The following is an 18,381-nucleotide window of genomic DNA, read 5'->3' on the forward strand; positions in this document are numbered from 1 at the left end:
AATCTTTGTTTCAAACTTTCTCAGGAGTTCAGTTTGAGCATCTAGCTTGTCGATTTGTCTGTCCATTTTTCCAGTGAGCTCAAAAACCGCTTTTAAAATGGAATCCATTGTCTCATCCGGGGACTTTTTCTTCATTTTTTTAGGGTTTGGTGCTTTGATAGGCGTGTGATTCAGGTTGATTGTCTTTTCTTTCTGTTCTTCAACTTCAATCTCCTCCAAAAAGACATCATCCCCAGCTACCGCGCCAGAGGAAGAGTCGTAAGTGTGGTCTTCCATAGCTAACTGCTAGTTAGCTTCCAATTCACCTCTGTAACACGACAGTCAGAGTATTCTTTTGTATAAAATGCAAAATGTGGTCAATAACAAGGACGATGATCTTGCTAATGGTTATGAAATGCACAAAAAGTCAGTTCAAAGGACAGAATAAAAGTTTGTGCGCCGCTGCCTGCAAAAGCGTAGTGTTCACTCCGCCATCTTGGATCCTCCAGTCAGGGCTGTGGCCAAAGCCGAGTTGAAAGATAACTGTTTATTGTGCGCCGGTTGTTTCTGTCAGAATCGTCGCGCCTCTGTCGTCACTTCGTTATGCCCGCCTTCTGACTCTCCACTTCATGGTGATTGGTCCAGCCAGTTTTAGGAGAATCCAGCCTCGAGCCTTATGGAGGGTAACTAGACCCACCCTGGCAGAGAATTAAATTCGTTGCCGTGGGTTGTCTAGCGCGGCTAGGCTACACAAGAGCTGCAGTTCTGGAGATACTCTGTCCCAGTCATCTAGCCATCAACACATCACATTTGAGGCCAAAATGTTCACTTGCTGCCTAATACATCCAACCCATTAACGAGTGATGAAGAGATAATCAGTGTTTTTCACTTCACCTGTCAGTGGTCATAATGTTATGTCTGGAAGGTGTATGTTCTCATAGAATATAGAAATAGACCAATGTGCCCTTTTGAATGAAGACTTCAAATTAGGAATGTTCAATTTTTTTTGTTGATATCCGATATGCGAATGTTTCCACACTTATTTTTGGCCCATTGCAGATGCTGACATATGCACATATTATTTCCGACTAATTGCAGAAAACAAAGAGTCTCTCCTGTCCAAAAGTGAGGTTGTCATATTTCTCTTATCATGACAACTCTCTGGCAGATGCAGATATATAATACAGTGCAACGCTTTTCAAATGTGCACATACACTGGTCATATTCAGAAAACTAAGTCAGCTTCCATATAAAGCAACCCATATTTATTTTTTATGAAACATTTCAAATAAAACAGTGAACAGGCAGATAATGCAAAAAAATATTCGTATCAGCCTAAAACAAACATTGACAGACAGAATCTGTTATGATCCCTGCTCTAGGCCCTGTTCTTCTCCCTCCTTTTTCCTGTTTCTGTCTCTCCCTCTTCCTCCTATATCTCTCCCTCACTCGTCTCATCTCTCTGGCTTCCTCTGTCTGCATCTGTCGGTCTCTGTGTCTTTCTGCCTGTCTCATTTGTCTTCCTGGTTCACCTGCCTGCACTCTGCTGATTGCTGCAATGAGTGTCAGCTCGCTCAGGACACCTGCCCACTACCTAACCTCCAGCTATTTAAGCTCAGTTCTTTCAATCACTCTTTGCCAGACCATGGACTTTGTTCCCTCATGGATTCTGGTTTCCCCCATCAAGCCCTGCTTACCTCTGACTGCTACTCAGTTTTCCCCCCTTCTGGATTTCCATCAGTTCTTGTATAATCCCTCCAGACCACAATACCCACTCGTGGACTCAGCTTCATCATGCCTGCTTCCCTGTCCCTTTAGCTTAGCTTCCCTGGTTTTTGTAAGTACATCTGTTTTGTTGCTTGGTTCAGTTTATCCCTATTTGGTTTTTGTAATTTAGCTGTAGGTTTAGTAGTGTAGCTTATTTTAGTATTAGATTTTGTTTAGTTTCCCCCCCGGTTGGCTTTCTCTTCTCTGTAAATAAAAACCTGGCTAGAGGTAGAGAGAAGTTAAAAATGCTGAAAAGTCATTGAAATTTTCATATGTGAGTGTTAGTTACAGCTGAGCCACTATAGTTGCATTGAGTGCAGAATTTTTTTTACAGAATCCAGTTAATGCAAATGGTTTATTACGAATAAAGTAATTTTGAGAAAGTATCACAACTTTTAGCTTATATTTGTTTATTTTTCCTGACAGATCAGCACATCAGTAGCAAGAAAAGCACTCAGAGCACAGTACTTCGCCAAGTCTCAGTCACTATCATTTGACAGCTTAAATCTTGCAAAAATTCATATCGGTAGTCATGGCAACATAGAATGTGGCCATTTTATATAGATATACCCACAAACAAAATGACTTTACGCTGAGCACAGGCTTGTGTCATACATGTGCACGTTACAGATACCGAATCGCTTGACCTAAATATGTATAACTCGGTAACACCCCCACCATTTAATCAATTGTTTCTTGTATCATTTCCGACGGATAAGTCCTGGTAAGTCCACAGTGGTCAATTTGTAGTAGGATCACAATCATGTGATCGTCAGCAGGCAGCTGATGTAGTGTTCACTTGTAGTCATGGTTATAAAGACGCCGTATCTGTATTTTGCAATGGTACAGGAATCTTTAACAAATCCGTGGATCCAGACCATAAGCTGCATCCTTATCAAAATCTAATCAGTTGGTCCTTGTGTCATTTCTGATCTCACCTGAAAATTTCATTCAAATTTGGTAGTCCGTTTTTGAGTAATGGTGCTAACAGACAGACAAACCAACATTCACATAAGTGTCACATAGCTCCGCCTCCTTGTTGACTCTCATAAATTGTAATTTAAAAAAAAACAAAAAACAAAACATGTCTTTCAATCAAAAAAATAAAGCCTTTGTGGATGATACTGATGACAATTTCAACATCATTGTGCACCCTCAGACAAAAATGTTATGATTTACAAAATAGTGAGGTTTTTAAGTCACAGAAGTTTCCTCAAAGTCTTTTTATAATCTTTTTTGAGTCTTTTTTGTTTGTGGATTATCGTTAATCTCAAGGATAATTACACTTCTACGTCACACAGTTGAAATCAGGTCCATTTGTCAAAAAGGAGCTAATATTTATTTGCAGCATGTGATGTCAGATGAACAGTGACCACACATACAGCAGATGCATCAATTAGAATAGCACAATTTCAAGCCTGAGAGATTTGACTTTAAGGAACAGATAATGTGAATTGTGGAAAATTAACATCTGGATTGCTGGTATACCCTCTGTGTAAATATTACTTAGCTGTAACTGTGGCATCACTACAATTTTCCTTCACTCCATTGAGGATAAATGTGACAATAAAGACTTGAGCCTGTCACTCATGCAGTCACTAGACGTTCATAGAGCTTTAGCTTTATATGTGCTGGAAGAACACCGATCGTCTCTTGTTCCTGTCACAAAGCAATCTTGCTTTGGACCATAAACCATGTGACCTGAACTTCTGTAACAAGGTTATGCATTATAAAATCCAATAAAGACGATAATGTGGCAATAATTTGACATAAAGTGCTACACGCTGCATCTTTACTTTTTATTGCTCACTTAAAATGCGTGCATAGACCAGATTAGAAAAATATCAGTAAATACGCATGTATGGCTGTTGTACATGTTAAAATGTACTCTAAAAAATACCATCAGGAATGGTTATTTCAAGAATATTATCTCAGATTTACCAGGTGTCATGCAAACACATTTCCGAAACATAATCTATTAAAGTAGATATCACATTTTATATCAAATATAAGACAAACTGATAAAAATGAATTATATTTCAATAAAACTCAGCTGCAGTTTTTGTTAGTTTGTGAAGTAAATTGGTGCAAATTTATTTTATTTTTTTGAAATTATCTTTTTATTTAGAAAGGCACGTTTCCATCAAATACATCTTACAGACTTAGATGTTCAAGAACAGATAGAAGAAAAAAATTTGGAAATATACCGTTCACAGGAATATTCCATATAGCCTTTCTAGTTTTTTGTTTTTCCTCGGACTAACACTTATTTTGTTGAGAATCAATTAGAAAACAGAACCAAATTTGTGCAAATTTAACTCATTTTGAATGCAGACATTTTCAGATGCTTCAGAGTTTCTATTCACTCTGCCTTCAGACGGTGTTAATGTCCTGTCAGTGTTCCACAAATATGCGTAATTACTTTTTCTTGCTGATGTAGACGACACGGCAACAGGTAAAAGTTAATCTTAGATGAAGTTTATGTAGAGGAGCCAGCCATAAAAAGCCGTATCACTCCATGTCACATTACTGGTCTGCTGGTTGCTCTGGGTTTCACATCTCAGTCTCAGAAGCACGACCTTCCTAAGGCACAGCTTTAGCATGAGCGTGCACACTTAGTCGAACCGACGCCTGAGCAGTGAAAAACACAACAGCACTGGAGAGGAAAACCGAGCTTTAAATTATGGGCCTTACAGGTCTTCACCTTCTGCCTCTTCTTCTGCTGTCCCATGGATTTCAACTTGTCCAAGGTAAGTGTTTTACTCTTGATTTCACAATGAAACATTTTCTACTAACTAGCTCGTTAAAGCAAATGCAACTCGTTTAAAAGGAATAACAGTTAAGTACAACTGGATATGAGGATTTTTGCTACTTGCACTAAAAATTCGAGGCTTCAGTTTGAGCAAAAATACTCAGATGTCATCAATGCGCTTTGACGCTACCTTTAAGCAAGCTTTTAAATAAATAAAACATGTACAATATTGTCATTTTTAGCTGTTTGGCTTTTAAAAACATGTCAAATTGATGTGTGATGTGAGCTATTTGTCTACAAGATATAGCAGCATTTTGAAGCCAATCCTGAGTTCATAATTTTGTTGTTCTATGTTTCTTCCTTAATTTTCAAATCTTATGTAGTTGTAAGTTTCCATTAAAAAGAATTTTTGAAAATGTGGAGATGACTGTATTTCGGCCCTTGCTTCAAGTTTTCAACTAAATAGTGAAAAGAATGAAAGCTATGAGTGCAAACAATTCAAAGTAATCTAAGGGTTAATGTTGTTTAAATGCATTAACTGATGCCCATGTCGCTTAAATGAAAAGAATTTGCATTTTATGGTTTCCTTCACAAATGAGTTACTATGTTTATGACTGGTATAAATGCTCTTATTTCCTCAGTGTGCAGCATTTGCACCTGAAAGCATGTGATTTGGCCTTTAAAGCAAAGTTAATTCTTCACCGGGAATGAACCAACAACTTCCCGACCTTGGATTATATGAGACTGTCGTGTCAAAATTGATTACTGATGTCTGAATTAGCAGAGTGATTGCGCCTTCTGTGGACTTAGCTTACTTTGTATTGTGTCGCCTAAAGGGTTAAATCATATAAATTGTGTAAATGGCATCTCAAAACCAAATGTCTGCAGGTCAAGCCCATCATGCCTGTGAAAATGAGCAATTTTTAAACCAGTTTTTCTGTTTTTGTGTGTGTTCTTTGCAGGCAGCTGTGACAGCAATGAGTTTCAGTGCACTAATGGACAATGTATTGACAAAGACTGGAGGTGTGATGGAACAAAAGAATGCACGGATGACTCAGATGAGCTCAACTGTCGTAAGTACAACAACCAAGGAAAACATAAGAATTCAGTATTTCCATTGTTTTTAATATTATATTCGCCACACAGACATATGGACATGTAATAACCTCTCAGCTGGGAAAGTAAAATTAGGTATGTGTTAACTGTTCAGTTGTTTTGTTCCCTTGTGGCAGCACTCCCATCGTGCACCGCGCAGGAGTTTAAATGTGTGACAAGCGGTGAATGCATCTCACAGGGATTCGTCTGCGATGGGGAGGAGGACTGTATCGACGGCTCAGATGAACAAAGAGCCTGTGGTATACCGAGTGAATGTTTATGTGCTGCTAGGAAAGAGAGATTACAACAATGTCACTATTTTTTTGTATGCCAAGAAAAGCTATATCAGTCATATGCTTCCAAAACATCACAAAAGGACAGAGAGATCATGCTCATGTGCAGAAATGAGGATTAATAAAACCTTATGGTGGCTACATTATCTAAGTGTAAAGTTCAGATCTTCCAGTATTCAGGATGTTCAGGAGGTTAAATGTGTTTAAATAAACTTTACACCACAACACAAAAGCCTCTTTTGCTCACAAAAACATACTGGAGACATGAAAATAACTGTCAGAAACGTTGCGAGATATTTCCTTACTAGTATTTCACTAGAAAAGATGTTTTTTCTGCTCTTATTTTTTATGTTTTTTCCATGTGACAAAGAATTCTGGATTGACCTATCATAGTAATAATGAACTCGCAATGAAACATTAACAAGAGTTGACAAATCATTTTACACCCCCAATTACAAGTCCAGTTCTCTTGCAACCACATATCTTGGGGGGGGAAAAAACACCTCTGTGCTCTTGGTTCAGGTGACCAGACCTGCAGCCCAGGACAGTTCACCTGCTGGGAGGGCCAATGCATCCCCGGCAAATACAAATGTGACCGAGTGGTGGACTGCTTGGACGGCTCTGATGAGAGCAACTGCAGTAAGGCTTTAATGTCCTGGCGGAACTGAGGATTCATTCTCATCACTTTTGTCTCATAATCTCCTTAGGTTTTGTTAAATAGGAATCATTGTGTTGCTTTTCTTGCAGACTATCCACACTGCACTGAGAAGACCTGTGCTAACGGAGCCTGTTACAACCACTCTCAGCACTGCAACGGCCTCCAGAACTGCAGGGATGGTTCTGATGAATTCGACTGCAGTGAGTAGACAACAGCAACCCTTAGCATTTTGGACTGTCTTATGCACTGAAGAGAAATGATTTGGGTGAAATTAGGATTTTGCACTAAATTATAAGCTCCACAAACTCATAACTCAAGGTTGTGATACAGAAAAATATTTTAAACCACTTCCTCTACCAAACAAGGTGGTAGACAAAGTTTGCATTCGGGTTTATTCAAAATTCAGTGTTTTACTGTATGCTACAGAAACTGTGCATATATTTATGCCTTCCTGCACTGAAACTTTTTTAATTTTTAAAAGAAACGTATAAAAATGTTTTCTGCTCTTGTTTTATGATTATCTTCTACTAGAATAGAATGTCACTTCTGGACACCATCTTTGTTTTGCTTTTGCTAACGCTAGGCTACGACGTTGAAAAAAGTATCTCTTTGAAAGGCAATTGTTATGCAACTGGAAAAAATAATGTTAAAAGAACCCAAAATGTCCATAAATATTGAGGGTGAAAATGGTGGGTTATCAAAAATTTGTATTGTAAATTTATAGTGACGGCAACAACAAAAAAAAGACGCATAGCTAGATAGCATTTTTAGCATGTTACCATGTGCACAATGACTAGTGTGAGTACACTGTCTAAAACTGTATCACTCCACAGTGACTGTAGTACTTCTAAATATAACAGGAAGGCATTTGGTTTTTTTGAAAATTGTTTGTTTGCTCCTATTGGACGCCTTCCATAGAGGCTGATGATATGCAGTGTCCTTTGTTCTTTCTAAGCTATCACTAACTCTAATTTCCGTTGACAACAACTGTGAGAAGCCCCAAAACACTTCTCCTACGCATGTCATTTTAGGTGGATGAGCGAATAATAGTAACAGAGCTCATTCTATACTCCCTGGTTACTGCTGCAATCGTGTTTTGACTGATTTTTAGATGATCACTGATTGTCCTGTACGCCTTCCCATCATGATGAGACCTCATAAAATGATATAAAAACTCCTCTGGAAATTGTTTTACATGTCGAGCCATGATGTTGACATTCAGATAGTCAGCTCACGTGTCCAAAACGGATAAAATTTGGGGGACACAGGTCACTTTTATAACCATGTTTATGCAGTTAGACTAACTGGAAATCGCAGATATACTTGTTTAACTTTGTTAAAGTAATCACAGATGGTCCAACTTGTACATTAGTTATCACAATGGAGCCTGTATCAATATAGTCTGTAGTTCTCACATTATTGTTTGTAAATTCTAATGCAGTTGTCGAGAGGTGATTCCATTTTGAATCATTTGACATTTACGTGACACATCTGTTTTATGATGTATGCAACAACTTGAATGCCTTTTTTTACCTTTTTCTTGGATAAAATTTAACTTGAAGTCTTGTTCTGTTAATTTTTTTAAATTTTTTTTGCTGACAACGCGATATAGTAAAGCCCGACTGAGCATCAATATGTGCTAGCAGGCATATTGTAGAAAAAGGCACTAACAGCCTCAGCCTTTGCCCTTCTGGTTCTTTATAAGTTCTGCCACCTCGTGATTGAAACCTGTTCAAATGTTGCTTTAGTTTAGTCTGAGGTTGTTTTAATAATTAACAGATTGTTGGAACGTCTTGCAAATTCAATCACTGTGCTTCATTTTTAGCAACTCAGCACTGTCCAAACCACCAGTTTCAGTGCACAAATGGCTACTGTATTCCACTTGTCTCTGTGTGTGACCACTTGGAGGACTGTGAGGATGGCAGTGATGAGAAGGACTGTGGTAAGAATTAACTGTCTGAACTGTCCCCCGAATACACTCCAGCAACAATAAGGCTCTTCTGTTTTGTAATTTGTAATCAGCACACACTGCTGTATGGCTTTCTTATTGTGCAGTCTACCGGAGCTGCAGTGGCACTGAGTTCACATGTTCCAGCGGCCGTTGTATCTCTCAGAAATGGGTGTGTGACGCTTTCAATGACTGCGGAGACTACAGCGATGAGCAAGGATGTGGTGAGGAAATCTTACAAACTTTAAAGAACAAACATATGGGACATTTTCTATTGAGTTTAAACATTTAGAGGTACTTTAAATGTGATGTTTTGGTCAAAAATGATAAACCATTCTGAAAAATAAATGACTGAGACTGTTAAATGTAAAGATTAGGCTAAAAAATGTCTATACTTTAGGGATTGAAATGTTGAAATAACTAGTAACTGATAGATTTCAAGGAGCCTGTTTTTGTCATTGTGAATATTTTACAGTTTTGGAATCCTCTTTTGATAGGTTTAATTCCTCTCAAAGTAGATTTGGGGAAAAAAAGAAATCTTCCTGTGTAAATTCATGAAGTTTTTCTATTGTTTTTAGATAGTAACTCTCGAGACTGTTACCCTGGGGAGTGGGGATGCCCAGGCTCGACGGTATGCATTCCTGTCGGCAAAGTGTGTGATGGCACTCCTGACTGTCCTGGAGGTACAGACGAAACCAACTCCACAGCGGGGCAAACCTGCGGTAGGTCTCACATGTCAACTTTTCACATGGTGTTGAGAAAACCACACACATTATTCCCACCCTGATGAATTTACGCCTCTTCATTACTGCCTTTATACCTCATAAAGTGACAGAAGAAAAGAAGCAAACTGAACTCAAATAAACTTAAACTTGCCTGAGTAAGAGTTTTCTGGTCGAATGTTGCACTTTAATAAGATTGTAAATTTAGGTGTGGGAGTTTTACACATACTCATAAAAGTTCCACAGAAGACAGCTACTGAAATAATCTTTGCTTCTTCCTTCCTTATCAGAACTGTCACACACACCTGGTTTAAGATTAACTTTTTCCGTGATATTCTGACGCTCAGGCTCATGAGATGAAGATGAATTTAAAGCCTTTGACTGTAACCTAGGTTTGCTCAGTCATGCTGATTTGTGTGATTTTGGCTCACAGGCTTGCACCGGTGCTCCACCTTGAGCTGTGAGTACGTCTGCCACCCATCTCCTCAGGGCGGTACATGCTACTGCCCTGATGGCTTTATTGTGGCCAATGACAGCCGCTCCTGTGTAGGTAAGTGCCAGATATCGGTCTATGAAGGTCATTTATATTCATTACAACACTGTAAATAACACAGGATTGTCAGGTGAACAGTTTGGGGAAGCTTCTGAAGTTTGTGTCCTGATTGGAAGTGATGACAAACAGAGCAAAATTCCAATCTGGTTGTAAATTAAACGTATAGATCCTGGGGCTACCACCTATGACATGAAACGTGGCTGTTTGTTCTGCTCTTCAGACTATAATGACTGTGAGATCTGGGGGATCTGTGACCAGCTGTGTGAGGATCGTCCTGGGACACACCACTGTAGCTGTGCTGATGGCTACATTCTGGAGCACGGTCATGTCTGCAAAGCCAATGTGACCGGTACGGAGCGACACACATTTACATTATAGTGATCTGCTGCAGTAGAAATATTACTTTTTATGCAATCTGGGATCTCATAATTCAAGAGTTTTCTGTTTTAAAAAAATCATGTTTTTTGTAGAAAACTCTCTTTACAGATATATTTTTTCAACAGAATTTACTAAAAGTTAGATTTTTTTTATATTTAGCGGCACTGATTTACATTACTACATTTGAACAAAAACATTTTGTTCAATAATTTGCATTTATTTTTACAGGGGCCTTCTAGTAGTTGTCATTCTTGTTTTTGGGTCCAAAAAAACACCTGATTTTATAAAACCTACCGCTGCACTTCTGTTAGAATCTGGCTGTATTTTTTTAACAGTCATTTATTAAAATGCATTTGTGTTTCTCAGGTGGGCTGCCACAGCTTATTTTCACCAATGGGGGTGACGTGATGATGGCCGACATACACGGACGTATTGTCAGAACTCTGGTGCCATCCCAGGGCAAAGGAAGCGCTGTAGGAGTGGCCTACCACATTCAGAAGAATAAAGTCTTCTGGAGCGATACAAACACCCAAAAGGTAAATGTGGTTCATCGTCTGATCACATTCTAAATGAAAACAATAGACCTGTGCACCTCCGTACTTCAGCACCAGTCACCCTTTCATTCTTTTGCCAGGTTTATTCTTCCAACTTTAACGGAGGTGACATTAAGGAGGTTCTGACCTACTCGGCTCACCGTGTCCAGAACATCGCTGTGGACTGGGTCAACTTCAAACTCTACGTCTTGGAGACTAGGGTGGAGCGCATCGATGCGTGCGACTTTGATGGAGGGAATCGGGTGACGCTGGTGGCTGAGAACCTGCACACCCCTCATGGCCTCGCCGTGGACTCAACAGTGGGGTGAGCTGGTTCATAGCAACTGCTTTTAACACTCGTGTCGTCCTGTGGGTCAAAAATGACCCGTTTTAAGGTTTAAAAATGTGGAAAAAAATCTATATTTTCACAGTGAAAGTTCTGATGTAAAATTTTTCAACATTTTTGGGAAATTTCTGAACATTTTTTGATGGGAAAAAAAAGAAATGTCGAAAATGTTTCTTTAAGAACATTCACAAAAAAATCAACCAAAATCCAGCGAAATTCGCTGGATTTTGGTTGATTTTTTTTGTGAATGTTCTTAAAGAAAATATTAGAAGTTTTGTTGATATATATGTAATCACTTTAGATATTTTTAGGATTTTTTTTGGAAGATTTTTGCTCATCTTTTGAAAATATTTACAAGAATTTTCTTGCCAAGCTTGTGGGATTTTTTAAAATAGAACTTTTAAGCGAAACTTTTAAGGAATTATTGGAATTTTCTTCCTGAAGGTTTTGCAAATTTTCCTTTTTAATTTTTGCTGAATTTTTGGATTTTTTTTCAGACAAGGAAACAATATTTTTTTTGGTGCCCGTAAATGAAGACAACAGGAGAGTTAATGAGACAGTACCTTTTTATGAGACAGTGTGATGTATTGTATGTAGTGCATGTCAATAGCGGAATTAAATTCATAGAAGTGCAAAGATTAATTTTTGGAGTCTTTGTGGGTAAATGACAGGACTGATCCATTGTCAACTTTGCAAGAATGCACACGAATTCTGTTCAAGAACTCCATCATTCCAAGAGTTTTTCTCTAGATCGTATAGCAACCACCTCAAGTCTTTCTTCTTGTGTGTTTGCAGCTACATGTTCTTCACAGACATGGGTGTTTCCAATGAGAAGACAAAGCTGGAGCGTGCCTTCATGGATGGCAGCAATCGTCTGGAGCTGGTTAAAACCAGGCTCGGCATACCAACAGGAATTACCCTGGATATTGTCACGCAAAGGGTCTACTGGTCTGACAGCCACTATGACACAGTGGAGACCGTCACATACAACGGTTTGGACAGGTAAGGGTCACACTAAAGATATTGTCGGGCAAGAGCTCTCCTAAAAGTTGAACTTAGAAGGGAAAAATGATGCAGCCATATCGGTAATTCTAAATCATTACTGGTTCTCAGGAAAATAGTCCTCAATAATGCAGCTCAGGCTCCACATCCGTTTGGAATGGCTGTGTTTGAAAACCACATTTTCTTCACTGACTGGACGAAGATGGGTGTGATCAGAGCCAACCGGTTCAACGGCAGCAACCCAACGCTCCTCTATCGTACAACGAAGCAACCAGGCCATGTTGTGGTCTCACACTCCGTCCTGCAACCTTTTGGTAAAGAGACACGCTTTCAACCTGTAACAACTCAGACTGAGTTCAGATTGTTCGCTCTACTTTAAATCAAAGTTTGTATTTTTATTATTTTTTTAAATCTAATGTTTGACCCAGAAATAGACGCATTCCTTTGTTTAGCACCAAAAACACTCTCAGTCTTGGTCTTATTGGTTGCATTAAATATCAACGTGCTGTCATGAACTGACCACATCTGTCTTGTCTTGTAGTGATGAACCCGTGTGACCTACACAACTGTCAGCACATTTGTATATTAAGTCATCGCACAGACAACAATGGTTTGGGCTTCCGCTGCAAATGTCGCTATGGTTACGACCTCCACTCTGACCTTCGGACCTGCTTCAGTGAGTTTACTCAGAATAAGGGCCAAATGACCTGAAGTTATTTGGTTCTCAACATTTTCTGTGTGTTCTGCTTTTGCATGTTTGTCTTTTTAATTAGCCATGAAAACATTTGTGCAATTTACAACACGTTGTACGCACAGTTTCAATATTGAAATTATGATTTGTCATTAAAAGTAGGAATTTTAGACAGGTTGATAATCAAACTAATGTTATGATGTAGCGTTTTTTGATACTTCGGTCTATAAATGCATTTATCCTTAGAAAATTATTAAAAACTATGTTGTGTAAAAGCATATTATGGCACAGTTGAACACAAATAATATGCTTTATCATAAAAATAAAAAAATGAAAATTGTAACAATCAGAGTCCCCATGATACCAGAAAAAAATCTACAAAAAATGGTACGTTAAAAAACAGTTAGCCTACTGTATGTATACAGTATATATAAAGTGTTTTATTAATTTCTAACTTGCTTTTAATCATTTCAGGAAAAATAAGGTAAAAGAAAACATAAAAATATCACTTGTGCAATAGTAACCACCTTTAAATCATAGGAATAATGAAAGTTAACAGATTATCACCTGAAGAATAACAGAAAATGCTGTAAATATATTAGAATTTCTAATAAAAAATAAAAGAACAATAATTTAACATGACAAACGCCTTTTAGTACAGAAATGGTAGTAAATTTACCTTTAAAGATGCATCTTCTTATGGTTAATATGTAAATGAATTCTTTTTTGAGTGATTTATGTAGTTATTATTTTTAATTCAGCAAGACAGGAAAATCTGCTATGTCACAAGAAATCATAGAAAATTTGTGAAATGACGAAACAAGTTTTACAGTGTAATCTTGCTTTTTAAAAATAACATTAAACAGGCAGAGGTTTATAATTGAGTTGTCTGAACAGCATGATTAGCTGTTTGTAACCGCCGCCACTCGCTCTTCAAACAGAGGTGAAGGACTATTTGTTGGTGGGCACCTCTCTGGCAGTGAGGGGAATCCCACTGAAACTGTCCCTCCAGGAGGACGTCACCCTGCCGCTCTCAGGCCTCAGGCCTGCTTTCGCTGGCTCTGCAATGGAGTTCGATGGCAACGAGGAATCAATTTTTTACAACGACAGGGCCGCCAGCCTCATCTATAAGTCCAACATCAATGGCACCGGTAAGCTCATGTTACATTTGTCTAATAAAGCACCATTCAAAGGTGAGACCACCTGTAAAAAACAGCTCTCTTGAAACTCTGTCCTTACTCCTGTGGGTCACTCCTCCTTGTGTTTTCTTGATTCCCTCAGTCCAGCAGGTTTTGACAGGTTCCAGAGTGGGAATAGTTGATGCCATGGCTTACGACTGGACCTCCAAAGTTTTGTTTTGGATCACAACCACCTACAAGTCGGTGGTGGCCTTCAGAATCATAGACAAGTCCAGACGAGACATTGTGACTGGACTGAGGAACCCAAAAGGAATTGCAGTGCATCCAAGTGCTGGGTGAGATTTATCAGAAATGTTTACAAAAGAATGCTGAACACTTTCCACCCCATATTAGGAATAAATATCCCACGATGTTGAACTATAATACAGAAAATGACATCAAGGTTATTCAGCTTCATACTGATACTGTTTGTCCAATCAAATGTTGATCCACAGCTTCTTGTTCTGGTCTGACTGGTATCGTCCAGCGGTCATAATGAGAGGCTTCACTGATGGCAGCAATGCTATTCCTCTGGTCAACACATCGCTGGGATGGCCGTATGGACTCGCTCTGGACTATGTGTGAGTACAGTGATGAGCTGCGCGACTTTAAAAGAACGTATAGTGTGACTCCAGTCTTCCTTTGTATTGCTCTTTGACAGGAATGAAAGGCTGTACTGGGTGGATGCCCTCCTGGGCCAGATCGGTCACACTGACATGGAAGGAACTGACAGAAAGACTTTCACCAACATCGGCCAGATCACTCGGCCCTACTCTTTGACAGTTTATTCAGGTGAATTTCATGGTCTCACCTGAGATACACACATTCATGATATTTAACCTTTGTGTCGTCCTGCAGGTCAAAATTGACCCGTTTTGAAGTTTGAAAATGTGGGAAGAAAAAAAATATTTTCACAGTGAAACCTCTGATGTCCACATTTTCAACATTTTTGGGAAATCTTTGAACATTTTTTGGTGGAAAAAAGAAATGTTAAAAATGTTTCTTAAGAACATTCACAAAAAAATCAACCAAATCCAGTGAATTTCGCTGGATTTTGGTTGATTTTTATGTGAGTGTTCTTAAGGAAAATATTAGAAGTTTTACTGATATATATTGTAATCACTTTGGATGTTTTTAGGATGTTTTTGGAAGATTTTTACTCATTTTTGAAAATATTTACAAGAATTTTCTTGCCAAATTTTGGGGATTAAAAAAAAAAAATAGAACTTTCAAAGAATTATTGGAATTTTCTTCCTGAAGGTTTTGCAAATTTTCAGAAATTTGGGGAACCTTTTTCTGAATTTTTTTTTTTTTTCAGACAAGGAAACAATATTTTTTGGTGGCTGTAAATGAGGATGACAGGAGGGTTAAAGTATGTGTAGTTTCAGCCATGTTTTCTGCTGCCTGAAAAACATCAAACTCTGTTATGATTATCAAGCCTCAGATATCCCCAAATCCTTAATATTAATGCTCAATACAAGAAGCAAGAATCCTTATTTCTCCACTGACTCGAAGTCCAGAAGCTACTTCAGTAAACATAAAATTGTCATGCTACCAGTTACTGTAGCACACTAAGAAAAAATATCCAAATTATCCATACAGCTGTTCCTGAATAATATTCCATGAATGTGGATTTGTTTTTAGGACCTAAACCAGTGTTTTTCAAAATGCCAAACCACCTACTTCTGTCTTACAGACTTCCTGTATGTGTCTGATACGAGGACCAGAGGAATATTCGAGATGAGGAAGAGGGATGGAGGAGGAATTATTATGATCAGACGAGGAATCATTGACATCCTGAATGTCAAGGCCTACACACCTGAACTCCACAGTAGTAAGTGTACACACAGTAAGACACTGGAGTCTGCAAAGGGTTTAACAGCTAACCAGTTCAGAAAAATGTGTGTATGAACAGGACTAAAGGGATTTCACTGCTAGTGGGGAGGGAGTAATCTCCATAGAACATTCTTCTGAACTGGTGTGTTTTAAAGGCAAGTTATCTTTTTTTAAAAATCCTGAAGATGACACTGTATGTCATAATCAGAAAGTGTAGCAAGACAAATGATCATTAGATTTTCAAATTAGATGAACTTCTCATCTGTGACATGTTGATCTGTTGGAAAATGTTAACAAATTTAGGCTTAAGCTATGATATTTCATCAAAATCCCTTCATTCTTCATTTAATTATTTTTGGGATTATTTTTTTTAAAAAAGCCAGATAACCAGATTCTCTAAAAAACAAAACATTCATTGTGAAGTCACTAGTGCTAACGATTGTGAAACAAAAATTCAGGGATTTTAAAACTGCACTGTAGGCTGTGCTTACACAGAGCAGATTGCATGCATGTATGGAAGCAAAATAAGCAATCTATGTAGTAAAATGTTTGTAGTATGTAGAGTTACCATTTTATTCCAGTACTGGTAACAAGTGTTGATACTTGAAAAATGTTGTACATTTTGATTCTAGGTTATATACATTTTTTGAAAAATAAATACTCAAAGAAATTCAACTTTTATTTTCTTTACGACTCAAGAACTATAGAAATATTTGAGTTCTCTCGACCTCTAGTCATGGTTGTACTGTTTCCATAAAGGAGCAGGACTTTATATTGCAAGGAAAAATGAACCTGCAATGACTAAAAATGTGACAGAAGCAATTCAAAAATACCTGAAACTGCGTGGGATTCAGCGGATCAAACCAAAATAGTCACACCTGCTTCATCAAGACAGTTGTTGCTCATCGAGCCAGCCACGTTAGTCTAAACACCTGTTGACTGTTTCTTTGTCGTCCTTCTGTCAGCCTTCACCAGCCGTTGTAATACGGTGCTCAACGGACACTGCAGCCACTTCTGCTTCCCAACTCCCTCCTTCACTCGCGTGTGCGGCTGTCCGTACGGTATGAAACTTCAGAGCAACCAGAGGGACTGCGTCAAAGACGATTCTGTGCCTCCGCTTGACAACTGCGACGCCTTATCGTTTGAGTGTGATGAAGGACACTGTAGGCCCAACTCCAACCGCTGTGATGGGATTGTTGATTGCATAGATAAGACTGACGAGGCCAACTGCACTGATACAGGTGAATGTATAAGAAAATCTGTGTGTTTGTGAAGTACACTGGAAAAAATGCCCCTCTCTAAACAAAACAAAAAAAAACTTATTTCAAGGAACTTTTATATTGAAATAAGTGAAAAAAACTCTGCCAAATAGAACAAGGGAAAATGGCTTGGTAAGATTTCTTGAAATAGGATATTTAGAATATTGAGATTTTAAAATTAGCTGGGAAAACTTATTTTAAGCTTTGTTTTACCAGGATTGTCAAGCTTAAGTGACTTAAAATAAGCCAGACATGTTAAAAAATAGTACTTTTTCGCTCAAAAATAGGTTATTGCTTTCATGTAACTTCCTAATTTGAGATGTATTAACCCTCGTGTTGTCCTCATTTACGGGCACCAAAAAATATTGTTTCCTTGTCTGAAAAAAATCCGAAAAATCAGCAAAGAAATTCCCCAAATTTCTGAGAATTGGCAAAAACTTCAAGAAGAAAATTCCAATAATTCCCCCAAATTTGGCAAGAATATTCTTGTAAATGTCTTCAAAAAATGAGTAAAAATCTTCAAAAAAAATCTAAAAATGCCAAAAATGATTACATATTTATCAGTAAAACTTCTAATTTTCTCTTAAGAACATTCACATAAGTAATCCAAAATCCAGCTGGACTTTGGTTGAATTTTGTGAAATTTCTTTTTTCCACTAAAATGTTCAAAAACTTCTCAAAAATGTTGAAAATGTGGAGAACAGAAGTTTCACTGTGAAAATATATATTTTTCCACATTTTCAAACTTTATAATGGGTTACGTTGACCCACAGGACGACGCGAGGGTTAAATTTAATTCGCATTTTCTTGTAAAATTCAGCTCAAGACAAGATCATTTCAAGATTGTATTACTTAACAGATGTTTAAGATGCATTGTCTTTAAACAAGTCCCTCCGTCTTCCTGAAATGTCACTTGTTAAGTGAATTTGTCTTAAATCAAGTGGGATGAGACATTTGGACTAAAAATAAGACAAACACACTTGGTAAGGTTTTGAGTTTTTGCAATGTAGTGCATGGAAACAGTGGATCATGCTCTCTTTTCTTACATTATCTTTACCAGGAGCAACCTGTTCTCCGTATGCTTTCACCTGCAACAACAAGCGCTGCATCTATTTCAATTGGCGCTGCGATGGCATGGATGACTGTGGAGATGGTTCTGATGAGGTCAACTGTCCCACTGATCTCCCTACCACCTGTGCGGCTGATACCTTTACCTGTGACAACAACAGATGCATCTCTAAAAGCTGGTTGTGTGACGGTGACAATGACTGCGGCGACGGCTCTGATGAACACAACTGCAGTAAGTAGAGAATCCACTCCAGTTTCACTCCATTCTTGTGTTTCATGAAATGCAACACATATAGCTTTTGTCTTTTAAATCCACTGGAAAA

General features: G+C 38.2%; 1 protein-coding gene across 1 annotated transcript in view; it reads left to right on the forward strand.

Moving 5' to 3' along the window:
- Nucleotides 1-4,429: 4,429 nt before the first annotated feature.
- The window catches only part of lrp2b (low density lipoprotein receptor-related protein 2b), a 46,724-nt gene continuing 32,772 nt past the window's right edge, over nucleotides 4,430-18,381 (forward strand). The window contains exons 1-22 of the mRNA XM_051939868.1: nucleotides 4,430-4,496; nucleotides 5,461-5,571; nucleotides 5,731-5,853; nucleotides 6,409-6,525; nucleotides 6,634-6,744; nucleotides 8,370-8,486; nucleotides 8,600-8,716; nucleotides 9,071-9,214; nucleotides 9,648-9,764; nucleotides 9,988-10,116; nucleotides 10,512-10,681; nucleotides 10,780-11,003; nucleotides 11,820-12,026; nucleotides 12,138-12,340; nucleotides 12,568-12,702; nucleotides 13,659-13,868; nucleotides 13,999-14,191; nucleotides 14,351-14,476; nucleotides 14,557-14,687; nucleotides 15,592-15,729; nucleotides 16,697-16,972; nucleotides 18,051-18,290. Coding sequence (XP_051795828.1) covers nucleotides 4,430-4,496; nucleotides 5,461-5,571; nucleotides 5,731-5,853; nucleotides 6,409-6,525; nucleotides 6,634-6,744; nucleotides 8,370-8,486; nucleotides 8,600-8,716; nucleotides 9,071-9,214; nucleotides 9,648-9,764; nucleotides 9,988-10,116; nucleotides 10,512-10,681; nucleotides 10,780-11,003; nucleotides 11,820-12,026; nucleotides 12,138-12,340; nucleotides 12,568-12,702; nucleotides 13,659-13,868; nucleotides 13,999-14,191; nucleotides 14,351-14,476; nucleotides 14,557-14,687; nucleotides 15,592-15,729; nucleotides 16,697-16,972; nucleotides 18,051-18,290 — 3,406 coding nt within the window. The remainder of the gene's footprint in view (nucleotides 4,497-5,460; nucleotides 5,572-5,730; nucleotides 5,854-6,408; nucleotides 6,526-6,633; nucleotides 6,745-8,369; nucleotides 8,487-8,599; nucleotides 8,717-9,070; nucleotides 9,215-9,647; nucleotides 9,765-9,987; nucleotides 10,117-10,511; nucleotides 10,682-10,779; nucleotides 11,004-11,819; nucleotides 12,027-12,137; nucleotides 12,341-12,567; nucleotides 12,703-13,658; nucleotides 13,869-13,998; nucleotides 14,192-14,350; nucleotides 14,477-14,556; nucleotides 14,688-15,591; nucleotides 15,730-16,696; nucleotides 16,973-18,050; nucleotides 18,291-18,381) is intronic.

This window comes from Acanthochromis polyacanthus, chromosome 19, assembly GCF_021347895.1.
Source record: "Acanthochromis polyacanthus isolate Apoly-LR-REF ecotype Palm Island chromosome 19, KAUST_Apoly_ChrSc, whole genome shotgun sequence".
NCBI classification, from domain to species: Eukaryota; Metazoa; Chordata; class Actinopteri; family Pomacentridae; genus Acanthochromis; species Acanthochromis polyacanthus.